The following is a 25,059-nucleotide window of genomic DNA, read 5'->3' on the forward strand; positions in this document are numbered from 1 at the left end:
TGATTCTTCTACCTCAGCCTTTTGAGTACTGGATAACAGGCATGTGTAACCACACGTGGCTCAAAATAATCTCCTATAGCTTAAAGGACAAGGCTGAAAATGAATTTGTGAATCATTAATTTTAAGTAAACATCTTGCAAAGAGGTCAGGGGTTGAATGGTCTCAAAATAGCCTCTTCGGGGCTGGGGATTTAGCTTAGCGGCATAAGCGCCTGCCTTGCAAGCACGCAGTCGTGAGTTTGATCCCTGGTACCGATAAAAAGGAAAAAGACAAAAAAAAAAAAAAAAAAAAAAAAAAAGCCTCTTCACAATTAGTACCCTTCACCACTTGTCTTTTATTCATCTGCTGTGATACAACAAACAAGGTCAGTAAATAGTGCCCCTGGGTCTTAGGCAATGGTTTTCCAAAAGTAGGGCATCACTTTCTCTGCACAGTGGTGAATGCTGGCATCTGGATGGGCTGGACTGGGTGGACAGGCTGGAACACTGGCTTCTTCCTCACTTCTGAGTGTGCTTTCACTGTTGGGAGCAGTTGATTCCTTTTGATGATCTGCAAGGCCAACTGGGTGTTACCTACAAAAACACTTCCATTAGTAAACAAGCACATGAGGTGCCAAGCAAACAAGTGGCCCTCGGGTCCAGCAGTGGAGACCTGAAAGAGGGGCAGACTGCAGTGCTGGTTGGGCCTGGGAGTTGCGACTTTCTGACTTCAGTGATGGATGGAGGCTTGGACAGTGATAGGTCTTCAAACTTTTTTCTCTTTAGGGTGCTGGAGATGATCCTACAGCCTCATGCATGCTAGCCAAGTGCTGTACCACTGACTGGGGTGCATCCCAGTCCCTTAACAAGGGAAAAACTATCCCTTCCCTCTGGGTTTCCTTTTCTGAATCCCGCTATATTTGATACTCCTGATTCTGTCTGTGAAGAAGATTAAAGTATTGATTTTGAAGAGAAAAAGCAGACAACAAAAATTCTGACCTCCTTGAAGGGACACAGTGCCCTCCAGAGAGTGACTCACCATTCTGCAGTTCCAGGTAGACAGCCAACAAGATGGCCTCAGGGGGCACCTCCTTTGGGTGAATCATGGAAGCCGCCTTGCACAAATAGAAAGGCATTCATGAAACCCAGTGGCTTATAAAACTCCAAGTAATGACCAAAAAAAGATCAAAAACCCCCCAAACAACACTTTTCGTAGTTAAGTGGTTTAACATTTACTTTCTCGACTAATCCATCGTGAGTATGGTTTGTTTGTTTTTCGTTTTCCTTTTACAGAGCATTTCACTCTACGGCTGGCCTTGAGCTCACTTTTTAGCACAGGCTGACCTTAAACTTGCAGTGATCGCTCCTGCTTCAGCCTCCTGAGTGGTGGGCAGGTGTGTGCCCCCATACCCAGCTGAGTTGGTGTTTTTGCAGTACTGAGCATTGAACCAAGGGCCGAATGCTAGACAACTGCTCCACCAGTAAGCTACATCTTTGGCTCTATTTGTTTTGAGACAGACTCTTGCTAAATTGCACAAACTGGGCTCAAATTTGGGCTCCTCCTCCCTCTGTCTCTCAGAGTGCTGGGATGACAGAAGTATGCCACTACACCTGGCCCTACTGTATACACACAACTGATCTATATATAACACAACTGATACAACTATTTACATAAAAAAACCCTGGATGTTGGGCTGGAAATGAAACAGTGAGAGAGTGACTGCCTACCACACTGTGCGAGGCTCTGGATTCAATTCTCAGTATTGCAAGAATGAACAAAAATCTCAGTGTCTACCTGTTTTCATAAGTAATATCTCAGTATTATAAGCTGCAAGCAGTTATCAGTGTCAGGAGAAAGAGTTTAAAGTTTCTTTTTTCTTTTTCCTATATTGGAGATTGAAGTCTGGGACTTCATGCTGAGTTACATTCCAGCATCTCTCCTTTTCTGAAAATTCTGAGACAGCTGGGCATGGTAGTGCACACCTGTAATCTTAGCACTCGGGAGGCTGAGGCAGGAGGACTGCCGACCCAGTCTCAACCAGCCAACCAACCAACCAGACAAATAAAACCCCAACTTTTGAAACAGTGTTCCTAAAGTCACTTAGCTACCCAGGTGGGGTTTGCACTTGGGATCCTCCTGCCTTAGCCTGCCAGCATGAGGATCACAGGTGTGCATGCTAGTTGTTCCCATTCTTTTTTTTTTTTTTTTTGAGACAGGTTATCGCTCTGTAGTTCAGGCAGACCTTGAACTTGCATTGTAACCCAGGCAGGCCTCAAACTTGAAGAAATCCTCCTGCCTCAGCCTCTTGAGTGCTGGGATTACAGGCATGTGTCACCTGTCACCATGCCTGGCTTGTCTCCATTCTTCTACACAATAAAATTTAGTCACAAATAACTTACTGGTTTAGGTAACATGCTGCCCTTATATCTAAGAGCCAGCATTTTTCCTCTGGTCTAATACCAAGGGTAGGAAGCCTGGGTTGCTCTGGTCACAGGTGTGAAAACTGTATTTACTCCTTAGTCTGGGCCTCATGGACAGTGGCCTTTTCCTATCAACTTGTACTTCAACATCTAGTTTCAGTAGATCACTGCTTCCAGCTGCTCTGCTACTTTTCTTTTCTTTTTTTTTTTTTTTTTGTCTTTTTCCTTTTTATCGGTACCAGGGATCGAACTCACGACTGCCTGCTTGCAAGGAAGGCGCTTATGCCGCTGAGCTAAATCCCCAGCCCCTCCGCTTCTTTTTGGACATTTACTTTGTTTTGCTTTTTGTTTTTAGGGTCTTGCTATGTAGCCCACACTAGCCTTTAAACTGTGGTGATCTTCCTGCCTCAACCTCATAGGTAGCTGGGAGTATAGGTATGTGCCACTGTGCTTGGGTAGGCCCCACTTTATATGACAAAAGCATCATTAGAGCATTCTGTGGATATTAAAATCTTTTTCACCAAGTATGGTGGTGCCTTCCTGTATTTCACACCTGGGAGGCTGAGGCAGGAAGACTGCCTTAAGTTCGAGGCCAATCTGGGCTACATAGTAAGTTTGAAGCTAGCCTGGGCTACACAGCAAGGCTATGTCTCAAAAAACAAACACACAAAATCTCTTTTTCCTCTTAGAGTGGCTAGTAAACACAGGTCATTTACTGTTCTCTGCACTGACCATAGTATATGGCTTTTTTTTTTTTGGTCTTTTTTGTTTTTATCGGTACCAGGGATCGAACTCATGACTGCCTGCTTGCAAGGCAGGCGCTTATGCTGCTGAGCTAAATCCCCAGCCCCTATATGGCTTTTTCTAAGATAGGAATATACAGCAACAACTTTATTGGCACTTTGCTAACTGGCTATAAGGAATGGTCAACAGCCTTGGAGATATTTACCTCCATGTCTTCACATCACTGTTCTGCCTTCCTAGCAGGGTGGGCCTCCCAATTAACGAAGGCCCAGCCACTGGATTAACCTAGAAACCAACAGACCAAAACAAAAGCTCCTCCAGCCCCAAACCAGGCCTGATCCCATCTGTCCCTCTCAGCATGGGAGCAGCCATGGCCACCTGCCACCAGAGAACCTGAGTTATACTGAAAGAGCTGGGACACACTACACTTTAGATAGGAAGCTCTGTTCCCTATAGGGTGTGCTGTTCGGGGAACTTTAGTAGGGCTATTATATCCTCATCTTGCCACAAAGAACAGTTGAATATTTCAACTCTTGCACTCAATTCCTAGATAATATCAAATGTGTTTCCCTAGATAGTCTGTCACTTAACTCTTGATTTGGGATCAGAAATGCTCACTTAACATGCCACTAAGTTGACTAAATATCACGTAGTCTTTTCCATATTACAGAATCATCACTTTTTTGTTTTATTTTTTGAAACAGGGTCTTGTTTTGTAGTTCAGACTGGTCTTGAACTCACTAGGTAGCCTATGCTGACCTTGAACTCAGGTGATCCTCCTGTTTCAGCCTCCTGTGTGCTGGCATGCACCACCATGTCTGGCAACCATCATCAGCTTTAGGTACATCAAGGTCTCCTAATAGGAAGGAATTTTCTGGAAGCCACTCTATCTCCTGAGAGTAGGTTGAATGTTTTTTTTTTTTTTTTATCTTTTTATCAGTACCGGGGATCGAACTCACGACCGCCTGCTTGCAAGGTAGGTGCTTATGCCGCTGAGCTAAATTCCCAGCCCCCAGTTGAATTTTAATTGCAGTCAACTCTAACAGCATGTAGAACATGAGGTCTCTCATATGTTGTTGGTAATTATACTGTTTGGCATAAATGTCCTACATTTTTAGGCTTAACTTTTTGAATACCCTTTGACCTTGCAATTCCTCTTTAAGAAGGCATCTTCTACTTTTAAATCCATGCAACAATGACGCATCATGTCTGCTTAGACTGATCACCACATATTACCATGAAAAGAAATGTGCTACAGGATCTGCTGGATAACGTACTTTTTTTTTTTCTTTTGTCTTTTCCTTTTTATTGGTACCAGGGATCGAACTCACGACTGCCTGCTTGCAAAGCAGGCGTTTATGCCGCTGAGCTAAATCCCCAGCCCCGGATAATGTACTTTTGAGGAATCAGCCTTTTTCAATTCTGTGAAGTCAATGGAAAATGACTGGAAATGAAATCATGCCTGTGTTTTTCCAGGGGTGAGCAGGTGCCTAAACAAGACTAATCAGAAGTTTCCTTGAGGCCTGATGGTGTGCCATTTCAGGAGTGAACGCAGAGGTCTACTCTAGTTATATACTGGCAACAGTGTTTCTTACTGTGTTTGGAGTTCTTCTAATCTTGGCTTTCTGAATCCTTATCTCTGACAGGTGTTAAGCCGCTAACCCTAACTAATGTTGCAACTGTTGGTCCCTCCTTTCAGAGATCTTTTATGCAAAAACAGGAGTATAGGATGGGTGTGCTAGTGCCTGCCTGTAATCCCAGTACTTGGGAGACTGAAGTAATAGGACTGCCACAAATTCAAGGCCAGCCTGGGCTACCAAGTGACACAGAAATCCTGTCTCAAACAAACAAAGCAAAACAGGACTATACAGAAAATAGTTCATGGGCTAGGGATATATAGCTCAGTGGCACAGTGCCTGCCTGGCAAGCATGAGATTGTGAGTTTGATTCCCAGTACTAAACAAAACAACAACATCAAAAATAACCAGGTGTAGGGGCTGGGGATTTAGCTCAGCGGCATAGGTGCCTGCCTTGCAAGCAGGCGGTCTTGAGTTTGATCCCTGGTACCGATAAAAACCGAAAAAGACAAAAACAAAACAAAACAAACAAACAAACAAACAAAAAAAAAAAAAACAAAAAAAACCCAAACAACCCAGGTGTGGTGGCTCACGCCTGTAATCCCAGCACTCGGAAGGCTGAGGCAGGAGGATCATTGTGAGTTCAAGACTAGTCTGGGCTACAAAGTGAGCTCAAGGCCAGCCTGAATTGCATAAAAAGACCCTGTCTCAAAAAGACAAAACAGGGGCTGGGGATTTAGCTCAGCGGCATAAGCGCCTGCCTTGCAAGCAGGCAGTCAGTCGTGAGTTCGATCCCTGGCACCAATAAAAAGGAAAAGACAAAAAGAAAAAAAAAAAAAAAAAAACAAAAACCTGATTCATGCCTGGTTCTTTTTTTTTTTTTTTTTTTTGTCTTTTGCCTTTTCATCGGTACCAGGGATCGAACTCACGACTGCCTGCTTATAAGGCAGGCATCATGCCTGGTTCTTTTCACTCAAATGTGTCTTGGCAATCTTCTTATTTTAGTACAGAGTTTATAGCTGCATTGCATTCTACTGTGTAGAAGCACCATTATTTAAGCGGATTTGTTTGTTTGGTATTTTAAGACAGGATCTTGCTATATAGTGTAGGCTGGCCTTGAACTCACTATATATATATATATATATATATATATATATATATATATATATATATATATATACTCCCAGGTTGGCCTCGAACTTGGTGATCTTTCTGCCTCAGCCTTCTGAGTGCTGGGAGTACAGGTGTGCACCAATATGACAGGTTCAAGTTGTCTCTTATTTAGATGGTTTTCAACCTTTTCGGAATTTTAATTATTAACATCATCAGGAAAAAATCAACACTATGTTCATTGCAATGCTGACCAGCTGCTTCCCTTGCAGTGTATTTTTTAAACCCGGAGAAGTAATATTCCAGTGCTTAAAAAAGTGATCAGAAGCTTTGCACAAAGTCTGTGACACTCAAGGGCTTAAAACCCTTTGAAGATTCCCTGTTGCTGGCAGACTACAGGAAGGTGCAAAGCTCCATGTGGCCTCACCTGGTGCAGACACTTCCGGGCTTTGTCATACTCGCTCCGCAGGCAGTATGCACTGGCGAGGTTGAACAGCATCACGGTCCTGGCCGAGGTGACGGAGCTAGGGTAACACTGGGGAGCACGTTTCCCAGCTGCAGAAAAAGGGCAAATGCTAGGGCTCACTTGGGCAAGGGACAATGCCATTCCTCAGCTCAGCAAAGAGGGGCCTTTGAGATTTAGGGTTCAAACTTTGGGGTGCCAACCAGGCTGCCTTAAGTACTTATAAAACTTACTTACAGGATTCCATTGCTTCATTTTCACCCTTGTCTGACCCTGTAAAGATGTGAAAATAAATCTCAGCGACAGATAACAAGGCTTATTTTCTAAACATCCAGTTCTTTTTTTTTTTTTTTTTTTAATCAGTATCAGGGATCGAACTAGCGACTGCCTGCTTGCAAGGCAGGCGCTTATGCTGCTGAGCTAAATCCCCAGGCCCCAAAACATCCAGTTCTTATGAAACAGAAACCCAATATAAAGCAATCTGTCACAGTGCTGACTTTCCATGTAGTGGCTTCTTTGAAAAGAACTGTCAAAATGCTATCACCCACCACTCCACAAGCCTGCGAACTAAACTTCCATAGTAAATGCTACATAATTTCACTTCCACTAAAACTTAGCCACGATACAAACAACTTGTGAATGTAGTATTTCTATTACTTCCTCAGTTGTGGAATCTGTTGAAGAAAAAATACAGTATCAGAATGAAATGGAAATGAATTCTCTTAGCTAGGTATGGTGGTGCACACCTCTAATCTCAGCACACAGGAGACTTGAGGCAGGAGGAGGGCTGAGAGTCTGAGATCACCGTGGGCTACAAAGTGAGTTCTAGGCCAGCCTGAACTGCATAAAGAAATCTTGTCTCAAAAACAAAAACAAACAAAAACCCCAAAATGAATCATCCTAAACTAGTGGACAGCAGCACAAGCCATCTACTCAGAAAGCTATCAGGAGGATTTCTTGAGCCAGGAATTTTACTATTTTCTTTTTTTGTCTTTTTCCTTTTTATCGGTACCAGGGATTGAACTCACGACTGCCTGCTTGCAAGGCAGGTGCTTATGCCGCTGAGCTAAATGCCCAGTCCCGAGTCTGGGTAACAATATTCCCTGCTCCATGATACTAGGAAATGAATCCAAGGTCTTGTACGTGCTAGAAAGCCCTGTACAACACAGTCACATACCCAGATCTTTTTAAAATTTTTGGGAAAAAAAAATTGAGATAAGGTCTTGCCCAGGCTAATCTCAAACTTGAATATTCTTACCTCAGTCCCCAGAATAGCTGGGATTATAGGTGTGTCTCACCCATCCAGCCATTTCTTTTTTCTTTCAGTACTGAGGATTGAACTCAAGACCTTGTGCTTGCTAGGCAGGTGCTTACTCTGTTAAGCTAAATCCCTGGTCTTAGCCAGTTTTAAAAAAGAACAGAACAGAACAGAACAAATCCTAATAGTATCAGCCTTTCAGAATGAGAATTTAAACTTTAATTTCAACTTCCAGGTAGGAGACATGGACTGGAAACACTTTCCCCTTCATAACCTTGCCCTTTAGTTTCTAAACGCTGTGAATTATAGCAAAAAGGAAGCCTAAATGGTGAGTAGTTTTGATCAAATGCATCCCCATTAACCTTGGTCCTGTTCGTTGGAAGAGATCCCTAAGGAGACATCGGTGACATTCTCGGGATTCAAGTGAGTAATGGCATCTGATATTCTGTCCAGGGAGATAAGGGCTTCTGCTGCATACAAATAGCCCAGAAACCTGAAAGAAAAAGCAGACTCCAAACTGAAAAGTGAGTCATCACACAAATGCCCAATGTAGAATAATGTTTAGGTATATCATGCTGTTACACACTAGGTATGTATTTTGTGTACTTCATGTCCCTTGACTGAAATCTAAATTTACTTATGTTAAGACACTCAGATGAATTAAGGGCCATTTATATGTTCCCTTTACAAACATTTTAAAATACATTATATTAGCTAAGTAAAACAAGGCATACATATCAATTAAGAAAGCAGTTCCAAGCTAACAAATTAATGTTGCTTTATTTATTTAGAAAATACTAACACTAGGGGATTTAGCTCAGCGGCGTAAGTGCAAGCTTGGCAAGTGCGAGGTTGTGAGTTCGCTCCCCAGTACCAAAAAAAAATAGAAAATACTAACACTAAAATATTCTAATGTAACAGACAGGTTTTCATGCTGGATGTGGTGGCACACACCTGTAATTCCAGAACTGTGGAGGCTGAGGCAGAAGGATTGCAAATTTGAGTTTCACCTGGTCCACTAAACAATTTAAGACCCTGTCTCAAAAGATAAAATGGGCTAGGAATGTACTGCAGAAAGAGAAGAGGGAGAAAGAGACACAGACACATACCACAACCATCCAAGGATGGATGCCTATGGGATAGGGCATCAGAATCAGTTTTCTTCACTCTCTGCTGTTGGAAGAGTCAGAAAGAATCAGGGTGCCAGTAGTCCCAGGCTGGACCAGGTTTGCAACTTTTTACAACATGTACTTTATGTCCATTGATGCTATGCCAAGATGTACATCCTCCTGGCTTACAATAGCTTGGTTCTTCCAGTCTCTCTATCTCCCTCTCTTTTAGAAAAGGCTGGTCTTGAACTTGTGGTGATCTTTCTGCCTCAGCTTCCTGAGTGCTGGGATTACAGGTATGCACCACCACACTTGGCAAGCTAAAAGAGGAAACTCAGGGCCTACTTCCTGAGTGACAAGTCCATCCACATGGGTCTTGGGTCCTAAAATCATCATTTTTTTGCTTTGTCTTTTTTTTTGTTGTTGTTTTGAGACAGGGTTTCGCTATGCAGTTCAGGCTGGCCTTGAACTCATTTTGTAGCCCACAATGGCCTCAAACACACAGCAATCCTCCTGCATCAGCCTCCCAAGTGCTGGGAATGCAGGCGCATTGCTTTTTTTTTGCACTGGGAATTGAACTTATGACCTCATGCTTGCTACGCAGGCACTGTGTCACTGAGCTATATCCTCGGCACATACCAGCTTTTCAACGTGACTAGTTTGTGCGACTTATAAACTGTTTTTTTTTTTTTTTTTTTAAGTGTAAGGATCAAACCCAAGAGTATTCTACTACTGAGCTACATTCTAAGCTCTTTTTATTTTATTTACTATTCTGTTTAGTGAGAGTCTGTCTCAAAATAAAAAAGAACTTTCTGACTCTTGCAGAAATAGGCACCTCCAAAAGTATGTGTCAAACTTGCCAACTTGCTTCAGGTAGCTGAGATTGTAGGCACACACCACTGCACCTGGCATAACATTTTTTTTTTTTAACCTATTTCTTCATCTTCATTTCACTTCATTTCTTTTCTTCTTCCTTTTTGTGGTCTGGGGACTGAACTCAAAGCCTGTGCTTACAAAGCAAATGCTCTACCACTGAGCTATTAGCCCCAGTTCTTTTTCATTTTGAGACAGAGTTTCACTGAATTTCTCAATCTAGCATCAGGTTTGTAATCCTTTTGCTTCAGCCTCCTGAATAGCTGGGATTACAGGTAAATGGTATTATACTACACTCAGCCTGCTTGGTTTTTTTTTTTGTTTGTTTGTTTTGGAGATGAAATCCAGGATCTTGAGCATGTTGAGTGAATGCTTTACTACAGAGTTACATTCCCAACCCTCCACCCAGTTTTCTTTTTTTTTTTTTGACTCTTGTTTGTTTGTTTTGGTAGTGGCATTGAACTCACGACCTTGTGCTTGCCAGGTTAGGCACTGATGCTGCTGAGCTAAATCCCCAGCCCTGACCCAGTTTTTTTAAGGAAAAAAAAATTCACAGATTCGCAGAGTATGGTTTCGGAATTCTAAGTTTTGTACATTGTAAGCTAGACCAGTAAAATGTAAAAGGGCAGTAGACAGGCATGACACAGTGGTGCTAGTAAATGTAGCAGTTATAATTTTGTGGTGTTTTTTACTTTAGCAATATTGAGGTTTGAACCTGGGGCTTCATACATGTTGGGTATGTGCACTATGGCTGGGCTACATCTCCAGCCAACATTATACAGAATACTTGTGATGTAATACGTTGGATACTATTTCAGGATCAGATTTTTTATTTTTATTTATTTATTTTTATTTTAAAGAGATTAAGACAAAAAAGGACATAACAAAGCAGATCAGATCAGAACAATGCAAGCAACACAGCATTTTATCACAAGACAACCCATGATTAACAGTAACTACCATAATATCTCTTTCTTTGAAATAGTTGAGCATAGCTTCATATACGGTAGTATCAAATTTAACAAAACAGTATAAAATCATTCAAGAGAATGAAAGCATTACAGGGCTTTCAGAACCCAATAGAGAATGAACAATGGCTACTATATTATCTCATTTTCCATAGAAAATTTGTTTATACAGGATCAGATTTTTTAAAAAAGCAAACTTTAAAGTACACAGTCCCCACTTCTCCTTCTCTCCCTCCCACTTTCTGTTTTTCTGGTAGTGCTGGGGATTGAATCCAGGGCCTTTCTACTGTGCTATTATATCACCAGCCCTTTTCTTCTTTTCTGTCCTTCCTTCCCTCTTTCTTTTGTTCCTTCTTTCTTTCTTCCTTTAGTACCGCACATCAAACTTGCACCTTCATGCCTGCCAGGCAGGCACTTATGCCACTGAGCTACGTCCCTGGCCCTAAGATCTTTGAAGACAATTTTTTTTTGTACCAGGGATTGAACTCATGACCTGGTGCTTGCCAGGTAAGCACTTTTGCCGCTGAGCTAAAATCCCAGCCTCTCAATTTCAAATAAATAAATGATGGTGTGCTTTGTGAATTTTAAATGACATTAATATTGAAGAAGTATCACCATCATTTGTGAGAAACTATTTTATGAAATGATACAGGAATTTGGAGAAATTCTTGCTTATTTAAATTATATTCTTCTTTTTTTTTTTTTTTTGTCTTTTTCCTTTTTATCGGTACCAGGGATCGAACTCACGACTGCCTGCTTGCAAGGCAGGCGCTTATGCTGCTGAGCTAAATCCACAGCCCCTATATTCTAAATGCAATTACACGCATCAAATTTCTTTTTTTGTAGGTCTTTCAAGGACTCACACTATTTTGTATCCAAAGTGCTCCACTTAGACCTAGCAACAGACACCAGAAAGTCCAGTCTCTGTTTTCTAGTGCTCAGTACAGCAAATGCCATGTTCACTAATCGCTTAGGTACAACAGGTGAAAAAAAATTCACTGCTAAGACAAAAAGTAAGACTTTTTTTTTGGTAGCAGAAATATTGAACTCATGACTTTGCATTTGCCAGGCAGGCCCTGTGCCACTGAACTATATTCTCAGCCCCTAAAATAAGAAAACTTTTAACTGGTTGCCTTTCCCACAAATACATGATCCATTGCAGCAGTGGAAAGAATTATCATCACACAACAAGAATCCTTGAAATAAAACAAAGCAAGGACACACAGGGTAAGCTATACTTACTTAAGAGAGCCTGACAGTTTGGGCTGCTGAAGAAGTTTGTCTGCGTGATTCAAAGCCATCAGGTTATCACCCAGTGCGAGGGCCACATATGCGCTGCAAGCCAGTATAGAGCACCTAGAACATAAAGGGGTAGGGGCTGAAACCTTAAAATTGGACAATGGGTATATCTGCTGCATGGGAAAGAATGCCCTATTTATAGCAGTGACAAGCTGGTCACCAGGGAAGAAGAGAATGGTAAAAAAAAAAAAAAACCATGATAACCACCACCATGCAGGGTGTAGTGGCATATGCCAGTGATTCCAGCACTTGGGAGGCAGAAGCAAGCAGATCACTGTGAGTTTGAGGCCACCCAAACTACATAATGAGACCCTCTTTCAAAAAAACAAAAAATGAAAGACAAACTAGCTGGCAAAAAACAAAAAACAAACCACCACCTGCAGCAGTTCAGTCAGTTAGGTAAGTCATCTTTAGTGTCTGTCCAAAATATGACCAAATGAAGTTACTGAAGAACCATCTGAGCTTAGCTCACTACACAGTGCTATTCTCCTCTGAACCTATTAAGGTGTCAGTGGTTATTGGTCAGCAACAACATTAAGGGTAGCTTTAGGGCTGGAGAGACAGTGGTGAAGTCCTGACCTGGCACAAGCAAGGTCTTGTCTTTGATCCCTTGCAACACACACACCTACAACTTAATCCATAGCTAGGCAATAGCGCATGCCTTTAATCTCAACATTCTGAGAAGCTGAGGCAGGAGAAGTTCAAGTTCATGTCCAGTTGATGAAAGTTAGTGGGTTGGTGACATCTTGTCTCAAAATAAGAAAGGGCTAGGGTGGGGTGGGAGCTTAATGTTAAGTCCCTGAATTCAATCCCAGTACGAGGGGGAAAAAATCCAGTTACTGTTATTTCATGAATATTAAAGGGAAAAAGCCAGGATAAAAAATATATATGAATATAAAAATTTAAGGTACACGAATTTTGCTAAGTTGGGTGCAAACCTAAGTTTGTTCAGTTTTCTACTTCACATGAAGCTCAGTTTATTTAGCACAAGCCTTGCTCTGGGAGCAGTGGTGCACACCTGTAACACTAGCCTGTAGGTCACTAGAGTCAGAAAGGTTCTCCTTTAAAGGAAATACAGGCTCTCAACTCCATGCAGTCAGGTGCTTATGTTGCTAAGCTAAATCCCTGGCCATGGACTCTCAACTCCTAACACAGAAAAGTAAATGGGCCCTGGAGAAGGCACTAAGTGCCTGCCTTGCAAGCAGGCAGTCGTGAGTTCGATCCCCGGTACTGATAAAAAGGAAAAAGACAAAAAAACACAAAAGACAAAAAAACAAAAAAAACAAAAAAAGAAAAAAATGGTGTGGAGTTCAAGATCCAAAGTGGTCAGACAGATTCTCTGGATCTGCCCCATAGACTCCCACTCACTGCTTGTCACATCCTGTGACACTGCTTCTGACTGATTCACAACACTGTCAAGATACCCTGCAAATACAATACAAAGTTTATATTCTGACTTCTAGGCATATATTACTTTTTCTTTTCTTTCTTTTTTTTTTTTTGAGACAGGGTCTTGCTCACCATGTAGTTCAGGCTGGCTGAGAATTAGGTAGCCCAAACTGGCCTTGAACTTGCAGTGATCCTCTTGCCTCAGCCTCCTGCATGCTAGGATTATTTGTGTGCCACGAAGTCTAGCTAGGCATATATAATTTAGTACTCCTGCTTGTCCTTTGTTTTTGAGAGCAAGTCTTGCTATGTAGGTCAGGCTAGTTTTAAATCATGACCTTCCTGCTGGTTTTAAACTCATGACTTCTTTGGATTACAGGCAGGCACCATCACATTCAGTTCTAACTTGTGATTTAAAAAGGATGAAAAGAAAATTTAACCATAACACTACACAGATATATTGGTACTTGATGGGTTCTGCTCACGTGAAGCTCTGCCAGCCTCAGTGTGGTATCTGCCCAACATGGCAGTGGACTGACTCTAAAGATGACAGCATGTCCCTTCAATATTAACTTCTGTGTTCTTCTTTCAAGCCGAAATTGAATTTCCCGCTTTTCAGGTGTGCCACAGTTCCCCCAATCAGCTGTCAATACGTTATTCTGCCTGTCCCTTCAATCTCTACCCCCATCAAACCTAATAACAGCCTGCATTTCTTTGTCTGCCTTGAAGGGATCTTGTACTCTTTTGCATCCCTCACGTGCCTGTAATAAAATCCTTTTCCTTTTTTTTCCATCCTTGCTTCTCTGTCATGCGAAGAAAAAAACCTAACAGTACTAACTATAGTTTTATTTATTTTTTTCTTTTTTGAGACAGTCTTGCCTTGTAGTTCAGGATGGCCTTGAACTCATGGCAATCCTCCTGTATAGGCCTCTTAGGTGCTGGGGTTACAGGCATACACTTCCATGCCTGGCCTGAGTGAGTGATTTATTATTCATTTACTCATTCATTTACTGGAACTGGGAATCAAACGTAGAACCTCATGCTTGCTAGGCAGGAGTATATAATTTTAAATGTAACTGTTCACAGAGGAGAGTAATGTAAGTGCATGTAAGTAGTATCCCTTCCAAAGGGATACTATATTTCTTTTTGTCTTTTTTGTTTTTATCGGTACCAGGGATCGAACTCATGACTGCCTGCTTGCAAGGCAGGCGCTTATGCCGCTGAGCTAAATCCCCAGCAGTATATATTTCTATAAAATAGCACATTAACTCATAATAGACTCAATAAAATAATCATTCTGTCAAAAATAATTAAGTGAAAATCATATTTTGGGGTCTAGAAGTATAAACCAGTGGTAATGCACTTGCCTAGCATGCACAGGCATGTGGGCTCAATCCCCAACACTGTGAAAAATGGAACAAGCAAGCAAAGAAAGCAAGCTAGGCATAGTCACACATGCCTGTAATCCCATCACTCCAATTCTGAGGTGAGAGGTTCTAGGTTTGGGTTAATGGCAAGTTCAAAATTGCTCTGCACTATAACAGGACCTTGTCTATCTCCTACCAAAAGACAAAAACAAAAACAAAAACAAAAACCTGGCCAGGTGTGGTGGCCTGTAATTCCACCACTTGGGAGTCTGAGGAAGGAGGATTGCTCAATTTGGGCTGGAGCTACATAGTGAGTTCAAAGCCAGCCTGACTACATAGTGAGACCTGTCTCAGAAGGACAAAACAAAACAAATACCTCCTTCTAAAAAAACCCCAAACAAAACAAAAGTATCTTTGAGGTTGGCATTATGATCAAGGAACATTAGGATTAAACAAGTTTCAATGCCAAAGTCACCCCATCATTTATGCTCCCTTTTTCATCTATCCCAAATCTCTCCCACATGCAGCTTTTTCTTTCTCCTAGAACATGACAATTCCTACAGACAGAAACACTTAAGAAATGCATATGGCTCTGTCTACTAAGCTCCTGGAGAATCACTTCACTTTTGATCATTACTGCTTAAAATACGTCCCCTCCCCAACACACACACACACTACTTTGAGGCACTGTCCAATCTGCTTTACCAACCATTCAGCGGATCTGACAGTTCAGCAGACCAGAAGAACTCTCCCCAGGGAACAGATATAGGTGCTTCTCCCTGGGAAAGACCCAACAAAACCCTACTCTTCCCTCCTAGGTTCTCAGACATCAACCCCTGAAAAGGAAAGAGAGAAAGAAAAAGGGAATTGTTTTTTCTTTTTGCTTTTAGCCTAAATTACAACTATGCAAGACAGTGTATTAAAATATGTAAAGTTAGGGGATGGGGATTTAGCTCAGCGGCATAAGCACCTGCCTTGAAAGCAGGCAGTGGTGAGTTTGATCCCTGGTACCGATAAAAATGAAAAAAAGCCAAAAAAAAAAAAAAAAAAAAAAAAAAGTAAAGTCCTATAACCTGAGTTAAATTTATCTAATCCAAGTATCTGAAATACTAACACTTACTAAAAGAAGCTAGGATGGAGGCTTGAGATTTAGCTCAGCGGCATAAGTACCTGCTTTGCAAGCAGGCAGTCGTGAGTTCGATCCCCGGCACCGATAAAAAGGAAAAAGACAAAAAAAAAAAAAAAAAAAAAGAAGCTAGGATGAGTAAAATCTAGTCAGTCAGTATTTGTCAAAGGAAAATAAATTTGCAGTGAAATCTCGTGGCAAATATTACTTGGAAAATGACTACAAATATTCAATGAGGTAACTTCTTTTAACAAACTGAAGATAGTGCTAGATATTATTGCTGCAATTTTTTTTTTGGTACTAGGGATTGAACTCACGACCTTGTGCTTGACAGGCAGGGGCTTATTCTGCTAAGTTAAATCCCCAGCCTGATAAGTGTTAGATTTTAAAATTAAAAAATAGAAAAACACCTCAATCTTATTCCATTTATCTACAATCCAGGAAAATGTTAAACATGTCCATTTTTGTTGGGTGTGGTAGTGTCTATAAATCCCAACATTTGGGAGGCTGAGGCAGGAAAATTTTGAGTTTGAGGCCAGCTTGGGCTGCATAACAAGTTCAAGGCCAGTCTGAGGTACACAGCAAGATCCTGTCACAAAGTGTAAGTTTGTTACACTTACAATTTTTCCCAATAGTATGAGTATATACATTGTTAGCAGAGGAGCCTTTACCATGCATGTACAATTTAGGGTAGTATGGGAAATATTAAATTCTAACACCTTTTTTCAGAGGAAGGGACAAGTTAAATGTGGAATGCATTATGTGGAGAGAAGCTAGTAAGATAAGTAGTATACTTTGAGTGCTCTCCTGCAGCCTGTTGGTTGCCTCTATTTGTTTCAAGTTCTAGAAATGCTAAATAAGTCTTCATTCTTTGAGATAGCCCTCTGAATGCCTGAAGTTATATTTTCAGATTAAGATTACCCTTAGACCATTTATTCTGCATCTGTTCAGTAAATATTTGAGAAAAAAATGAGAAATGTTCTTTGAACATCTTCAAAATAGTGAAAACCCACAGAATGCTATAAAACATTGATGAGTTACACAGCCTCTAGGAGACTGTTAGGACGTTCCCAGAAAGCCTGTGTTCAGAGGCAAGGTTTTGGGAAGGTGAACAAACATGGGGCTGTTGTACTCATTTGGAGCTGACCATGTTACAGGAGGCAGAGCCCAGTTGAAGAGTGACCATGTCACTGGGGTGTGGCTCTTAGGCTGTCTCTCTGGCTTTCTTTCTCTGCTTCTGGACTGCCCAGGCTGGAGCAGGTATGCTCTGTCACACCTTTCAGGCTTGGAGCCAGGAGAATGTGAGGGGTCTGTCTCATGTCCACTCCCTCTAGAGTCCTGGGGTCGAGTATTTTGTACCATGAATGGAACAGCTAGTATAGAGACTTCCATCTAGAATACATGAAGAACTATTACATCGCACTACAAAAGATGAATCTCTTTAAATGTGTAAGAAGGGGCTGGCAGTGTAGCTCAGTGACGTTCTTGCTCAGCATTCAGGAAATTTGAGTCACACCACCATAAAAAAAAAAAAAACTATAGGCTGGGGATATAGCTCAGTGGCACAGCATCTGCCTAGCAAGCTCTGGAGACAGTGAGTTAATTTCCCAGTACGAAACAAAAACAAAGGCTGGGGATTTAGCTCAGCGGCATAAGCGCCTGCCTTGCAAGCAGGCAGTTGTGTGTTCGATCCCTGGTACTGATAAAAACAAAACAAAACAAAAACAAAAACGAAACAAAAAAAAGAGGGCATGGTGACATACATCTGTAATCCAGCACTCAGGAGGATTGCTGTGCATTCCAGTCCAGTTTAGGCTACAAAATGAGTTCAAGGCTAGCCTGAACTGTAGAGTGAAACTCTGTCTCAAAACCAAAACAAAAAAAAAAACTAGTAAAGCATTTCAATTAATGTTTTTCAAGGAATGTTTAAGTACATTAAACTTTGCTTCATTTGGAACTTCAGGAAAATGCGTATGAAAGCCAGTAAGATATCCTTTGCACCCATAACATACGATAAAAAGATGGGCTTTCTTGCTAGAGCAGGGCCAGGGGTTGTCTCTTTGTCTCTCTGCATCTGCAGGGATGGCAGTGTGGAAGTCACTCATGCTTCCTGATCCTGAGGGATAGGCAGACATAATGGCACACAGCCCAGTAACTTGGAGACCTGCAACTCCTTTTGCTGAGCCCACGTGGTCTGCAAGGGGGTCACGGAGGCCCTGAAGACCAGTTCTGGCCTGCAGAAGGTGGCCACCTCTATGCACTGCCCTCTGTAGCAGCAGCAGCACTGTGTTGCTTAGTGAGAAGCTTGGGATAGTGAAGAGGAAGTGGACTCCCCAACCAGAGTGCCCATAAAGCCACCTGAGCTTCATGGTCTTTTGGAGATACAGTACTAACTATGTTTTTTAGGCTGGGCCTCAAACTTGCTGAGATCTTCTTGCCTCAGCCTCCCCAGTCTTGGAATTATAGGTACGAGTCACTAAGCCTGGATCTAGAGGATACAGTCTGGGCAAATAATTTGATTATATGCTGTACAAGTAACCTGAAGCTGATAAAATACAGAATTTCTAGGGGGTGGTGGTGGTACAGGGTTTGAGACAGGGTCTTGTTATGCAATTCCTGCTGACATTGACTTTACTATGTAGCCCAGGCTGGCCTCAAACTCACTGAGATCCTCCTACCTCACCCTCACCAATGATGGTTTTATAGGCATGTGCCACCCACCATGCCTAAGATTTTTTTGTTAAGTAAACAAAAGTTTACTTGAGAAAGTGAAAGTAAAGTGTGAGGGAGAAACTGGCTTTGCAGAGCAAGAATCACTTTGAAGTTTTAAAGTCATAGTATTTAATTTTAGATTTCAGAGTATGCACATTGATACATTTTCTCAACTGAATGAAATGAATGGCTTTGTGCAGCTTTGAGTACTTCAGGAACCAAACCACTATTTTAGTGTATGTTTGTCCATCTGTCTATTCATTTATCCTCTTCCTGATCCATGGTTTTATTTATTTTCTACCACGTTGGGGACTGAGCTCAGAGCCTTCAGCACGCCAGCAAACCCTCTATCACTCAGCTATACCTCCAGCCCTGATTTGTGTGATATTAATGTCTCTTAAATTATCTGAGCCTTACAATTAAAAGGTTTAATTGATTTCAGAGACATTTTCCCAATTTGGGGACAAATTTTTGTTTCAAATGTAAGAATATTTTTTAAAAGCTACACTGATTTTAACAAAGATTCCATACTGCTTCAACTGTCTCCTGTCTTTGGAAAACATAAATGTATCTTGGAGAGGGAAAATTTTTCATTCATTTTCATTTCTGTACAAATGAACAAACTGACAATACTCAAGAGACTATGAGCCCATATCATAAGAAGTGACCATCAGATAATGATAATTTTTGCATATTACTTATGTTAGAAAAATTGGGCTTTGTATTGGTGTCTTGGGTATTTTAGAGCACAAAGGGTGAAATATAACTATCCATAAAAACTAAACTTTATACTAATCACATACATTTTCAATCACATTAAAGAATTCAGCTCATAAATAGATGAACTCTCAAAGAATTCCATAATCTTATGAAGAACCAATACACTCAGGCTTCTTATGTAAAAGACAGCTGGCTCCTGTCATAGACTTCCTTTAACACTGCATTGTGGGCTTTCTCTCTCTCTCTTCTTTTTCTTGAGATGATGTCTTGCTGCGTATTACAGGCTGGCTTTGAATTTGTAGCAATCCGCCTGCTTTAGACTCCCTAGTGTTAGGATTACACAGGCATGTGCCACCATGCCTGGCCATCCATTGTGAAATTATGGCACAAATCTTCTAGGACTTCTTCTCTTGGCCATTGTTCCACATTTCTGCTGCTATAGTCTTGCACAGTAATCCTTTTTCTGTATATACCTTAAGGTCCCTTCTATCTTATTATGTTTCCTTTCTTCCATCTGCTGTTAAAAAAAAAAGTTAATATATACAGAAGAATCCAAGTTTGCCTTATTTTATAATGTGAAATTCACTTTATTTATTATTGTTATTATTTTTTCTGGTACCGGGGAACAAACTCACAACTGCACACTTGCAAGGCAGGCGCTTATGCCACTGAGCTAAATCCCCGGCCCTATTATTATTATTTTTTTTTTACATTACCACTCAGAACAAAATCTAGCACTAAACTTAGTTATAAGGTTGGAATTTGACTGCTATTTTGTTATCTAGCAATAGTGGGGAATGAACCCACGATGTTCCCCAGTCCTTTTTTTATTTCGAGATGGGTCTTGGTATATCACTAAATTGTCCAAATTGGGCTCAGATTTGGGAATTCTCTTGCCTCAGCCTCCTAGAATGCTCAGATTTTGTTTTCTCATTTTGCTTTCTTCAGCCTTCTTCTGTTTACAAAACCTGTTCAGCTTATTAACATTCGTTTTATTTCACACACTGAGGTGTTGCCTAATTCTATCACCAACAAAGGGCATAAAAATAAAAAATGCTCATTTTAATAGGTGCAGTGCTCCTTTTGCTTACATACTCACTTCAAGTTTTCTAGTTCCTGTTTTCTCAATGGAGAAGAGGGTGGAGCTGGAATCAATTTATCTCCATCATGGCTTTTACTGCTGAAATAGACAGATTCTTATTAGGAAAAGAAACAAATGTTAAATCTGTCTCTCTCGCCCCATTCCCATGCAAGTGTTCATGATAACATATGAGTCAAAATAAATTTGGTATCACCACTATGTTAAAACTACTGGTGTATTGGTTTATTTCCCCAGCATACAATAGTGTTTTTAAAAAGTCTCTTAACTTGTGGGGCCCTGAAGAGCACACCTGAAATCCCACCTACGTAGGAGATGAGACAGGAGAAGTACAAATTCAAGGCCAGATTAGAAAACCAAGTAAGATTCTGTCTCACAATGAAAGTGCTGAGAATGTAGAGCTCAGGGGCAGAATGACCTAAATTTGATTACCATTACCATAAAAGCAAAAACCCCAAAACAACAACAAACAACCTAAACCAAACCAAAAACTGGAGTGGAAGCTAAGGCAGGATTCTTTTGAGTTCAAAATCAGACTGGACTACATAGGGAGACTGTCTCAAAACAATCAAACAAATTCATTTTATTTCAAAGATAAGAAGAAAAAAAGAAAAACAAAACAAACAAAAAAACCACAAACCAACCAACTACCTCCACCATCAGAAACAACAAAAAAACCCACAATAAAAAACTGAAAACATGCCTATTATAAAGGAAATCACTCCAATATTTTCACACATTTTAAAAAATATTCACATTGTTTTTTATCAACTACAGTAAAAAATCTAACTGGTTGACATGGGTAAATCCTTCCTAATTTAAACATCTATCTATCAATCAATCAGGGACAAACCTTTCATAATTTAAAAATTTGTCTGTCATTCGTTCATTTTTTCTTTCTATAGTTAAGACAGGTCTCTCTGGAAAGTTCATGCCATCCTTGAACTCACTATGTGGCATCTTCTTGCCACAGCCTTCTGACTTCTGGGATTACAGATGTGTGCTCTCCCACCCTCTCAAATTGCTAAATTAAGATGGTCTCAAATTCCTGATCCTCCTGCCTCAGCCTCTGTTACGGTTTGTGCTCAGATGGTCCCCCAAGTCGGATGAAATCATGGATGCAGATGAGTCTGGTATTTGTGACTGACTTGTTGTCTGGCACTGGGATTGGTGGTGTAAGTGCTGCACCCACCCAAGGGTGCAGCTAACATACAGTGTAAGGGTGGGAAAAAGGTGCATCTTCCCTCTTTTGCTCTGTTTGCTCTTGCTGTTTGTGGTGGCCATAAACGGCTGTCCTGCCATGCCACCCTGTCTTGGAGCCAGTTGAGTATGGACTAAAACCTCCAAACTGTAAGAAATAAACCTTCCCTTCCTTCATATTGGGTGTTGAGTATTTTTGCATCGCAATGAAAAAAAAGTAAATAAGATAGCCTCCCAAGAGCTGAGGTTAATTGCCTATGTCACAGATCTTTTTTTTTTTTTTGAGACAGAGTCTTCTTTACTACTCTAGGCTGGTCTAGAACTCCCTATGCAGCCCAGGCTGGCCTCAAACTTGTCACCCTCCCTTCCTCAGCCTCCCAAGTGTTGCAATTACAGGCAATGTATCACCAAGCCTGCCTCCTGAGTTTTCTATAATAATTTAAAAATTATAATCAAGAAAAAAATTGCTGGGGCAACCCATTCAGGACCCCTTGTGTCTCTTAGGAGTTATTCCTATTCTCCATTCCTCATTCCTACTGTCTAATAAAATCTAAAATTCCTACTTTTAATCTCCAATAACAGGAAAAAAAAAATACTTGCCAGCTTTGGTGGTGAACACCTGTAATCCCAGCACTTGGGAGGCCTTGGAAGATCTCCATGAGTTGGAGGCTAGCCTGAACTATAGAGACACTGTCAAAAAAAAAAAAGTTGGGGGTGGTGGTGCAGGATACAGCTCAGCAGCACAGTGCCTGCCTGGTAAAGTGCAAGATCCTGAGTCTGATTCCCAGTACAAAAAAACAAAAACAAAACAGACGAACAAAACCAAACCACTTCGCATAAAATGCAGAACTTTATCTAGTGGTATTTATTTTGTTACTATTAAGTCAATTCTCTCAATTTCTGTATTTGGTGTGTGATTTTTACTTTATTCCAGAAAACAAATATTTGGTGGGTTAGCAGTTTACCGTATAACTAGAGAAAAAGCAAAGTATAACAAGAAATGAAGACATTTTAGGGTTTAAGTATTTTCAGAAATGTTAACAGTAAAGCTATCTTTGATAATCACAGGGCTTTTTTCTTGGTCTTTTTGAGACAAGGTCTCACTATGCAGTTCAGGCTAGCTTTGAACTCACTGTGTAGTCTGGGCTGGTCTTGAACACTCAGCGATCGTCCTGCCTCAGCCTCTGTACTGGGATTACAGGAGTATACCACCATGCCTGGCTGCTATTTCCATCTTTTCCTTCAAGAATTTTTCCTTATTTAATCTTCATTTTATTTTTGTCTTCTGGAAATATAATCCCTTTTGTTATGGCTTAAAACAGAATTTTGGAAATTCAGGCTAAAGCTTTTAGGAGTTTTTAAAAGATGATGTTAACTGAAGAGGCAAGAGACAGGGCTCAGCTTACCTGCAAGTTTCGCTGCTCTCGCTGTTCTCTGGGTTCCCTCCGAGCTGACTGTTGCTTTTAGAGCCATTTTCCTGCTTTGGATCTTGCTGTTCTTCAGATAACAGCAACAAGGCATTTCTGAGACAAATGGCTGCAAACTCCATACTGGCTACAGGAATGGCTGAAGACTGCCCGTCACTTAAAAGAAGAAAACCAAATTGAGCTAACTCGAGAAGATGGAGAGAGACAGGAGAATCTTCTATTATCAGGAACAAAACCAATGAGCTGTTAATGAAATTGGTTTTTTGGAGATAAGAGTTTTTGTATGTAGTCCAGGCTGGGCTGGCATAAAATTTGTTCTTTGGTAGAAATTTTAGTTTATTTTCTAGGTTTTGTGTGTGTGTGTGTGTGTGTGTGTGTGTATACCGGGAATTTAACTCAGGACCTTACACTTGCCAGGCAGGCACTGCTCCACTGAGCTAAGTCCCCAGCCTTCTTTCTTTTTTTTATAGTGCTGGGGAGCAGATTGTATTAGCTGATCTTATTATACTACATGTTCTGACAGGCAGCTGAACACAGGGGCATCAGGCATGCTAAGGCAAGTGTTTTACCACTGGGCTACCACCCCAGCAGAAATTTTAATATGGAGAGTTAAAAGAGAATGCTAAAGAATCCCAATCCAGAGGCTGGGGATTTAGCTCAGCGGCATAAGAGCCTGCCTTGCAAGCAGGCAGTCGTGAGTTCGATCCCTGGTACCGATAAAAAGGAAAAAGACCAAAAAATAAGTATAAGAATCCCAATCCAGAATCGTATATATAAGATGTAAAAAAAGCATAAATAATGAATTTTAAGTAAGTATGTACATTATATAAACCAAGAATGACTGACTACTACAGTGCCAGTACTAATAATGCTCAGAAGATCTTCAAACAAGGAAAAATGTAATGAAGGTCAGGACCAGTAAAGTAATACTGTGGAAGGGGAAAAATATTTTCACATTTGAGCCTTGTTTTGGTTGATCTTTGCTTTTAAAAATAGTTCTGGTTGGGTGTGGTGGCGCACACCTCTAATTGCAACAGTTGGGAGGCTGACACAGTAGGTCTGCTAAGAGTTTAAAACCAGCCCGTTACATACTGAGGCCCTGTTTCAAATCGACCAACAAATAAAAAAAACCCCAACAAACAAAAAACAAAGAAACAACCAAAATCCTTCTCCCAAAGCAATACTTGCATATATCCTGTACACATCCTCTCATATACTTCAAATTGTCTTTAGCGTACTTGTTACAACTAACAGAATGTGAATGCTACCTACACAATGTGAATGCTACCTAAGTGGTTATATTGCTTGTGGATATAACAAGAAAGTCTGTACACATTCCATAAGGATATAATTTCTTTCTTCCGAATATTTTTCACCTGTGGTTGGCTGGACCCACTGACAGGGAACTCACAGAAGGGAGCAGCTTTGGGCTGACAGTCATCCTAGAGCCAATCTAGCATGGATCCTGAGATGTGACTCTCTATGAAGAGAGATACCATGACACCCTCTTCTGGATATTCTGAGCAATGACTCTGAATCAACCACAGTTTCTTAGGGCATCAATTTCAAGCACACACGGAACAGTAAACCAAAATGGTATCAGATAACATGCATTATGACCCATCTTTGGGTCGGTTTACTGAAGTGGTAATAAAACCTAGTTACAAAGCAATCACTCCTTTGAAATGATGAATTCTAAGCATATTTTTAATGCATAAGTACATTATGTGAAACATTTAGTTTTTGCAAAATACTTACTTATATACTGTATTCTGTATGGATTGTGATGCCAGAACTATTTTACGATGATAGCCTTGACCAACGATAGACTGCACGATTCCCTTTTTACTTGGAAGACCTTTAGTTTCTTGTTCAGAAGTCTACAAAATACAAATCATTTCAAATAAATTTAAGGAAACTATAAGATACAATGTGAGACTGGGCATGGAGGTACATACCTGTAACCCCAGCACTTAGGAAAGCTGTGAGTTTGAGGTCAACCTGGACTATACAGTGAGTTCAAGGACAGACTGAACTACAAAGCAAGACCCTGACCTGCCCCCTCAAAAGATATAATCTAAAAAATGAACTACTTTTCACAATTACTCTAAATTTAAGAAAGTTAATTTTCATTAATGTGAGTTTTTTGTGATAAAGGAAATGTTTATTGGAGGAAAGAAGTACATGAAGCTGAAAACAAAGTACATATACTTTGTTAATAT

At 40.7% G+C, this 25,059-nt stretch overlaps 1 protein-coding gene across 7 annotated transcripts in view; it reads right to left on the reverse strand.

Annotated features, from left to right (window-relative positions):
* Positions 1-314: 314 nt before the first annotated feature.
* Positions 315-25,059, reverse strand: part of Cnot10 (CCR4-NOT transcription complex subunit 10) — a 67,729-nt gene continuing 42,984 nt past the window's right edge. For 5 of the 7 annotated variants that reach the window (XM_005005282.4, XM_003473400.5, XM_063260448.1 and 2 more), the window contains 9 exons: positions 24,596-24,717; positions 22,817-22,993; positions 20,211-20,291; positions 11,744-11,857; positions 7,914-8,044; positions 6,531-6,566; positions 6,258-6,385; positions 1,018-1,093; positions 315-572 (listed from right to left, as the gene is read on the reverse strand). In XM_005005282.4, the coding sequence (XP_005005339.2) occupies positions 418-572; positions 1,018-1,093; positions 6,258-6,385; positions 6,531-6,566; positions 7,914-8,044; positions 11,744-11,857; positions 20,211-20,291; positions 22,817-22,993; positions 24,596-24,717 (1,020 nt within the window). In that variant the 3' untranslated portion in view covers positions 315-417. The remainder of the gene's footprint in view (positions 573-1,017; positions 1,094-6,257; positions 6,386-6,530; positions 6,567-7,913; positions 8,045-11,743; positions 11,858-20,210; positions 20,292-22,816; positions 22,994-24,595; positions 24,718-25,059) is intronic. The other 2 variants (XM_063260445.1, XM_063260447.1) reach the window with 2 other exon arrangements.

Source organism: Cavia porcellus, unplaced genomic scaffold (assembly GCF_034190915.1).
Source record: "Cavia porcellus strain 051 isolate PalLab524CR breed Dunkin Hartley unplaced genomic scaffold, mCavPor4.1 scaffold_13, whole genome shotgun sequence".
In the NCBI taxonomy this organism is placed as follows: Eukaryota; Metazoa; Chordata; class Mammalia; order Rodentia; family Caviidae; genus Cavia; species Cavia porcellus.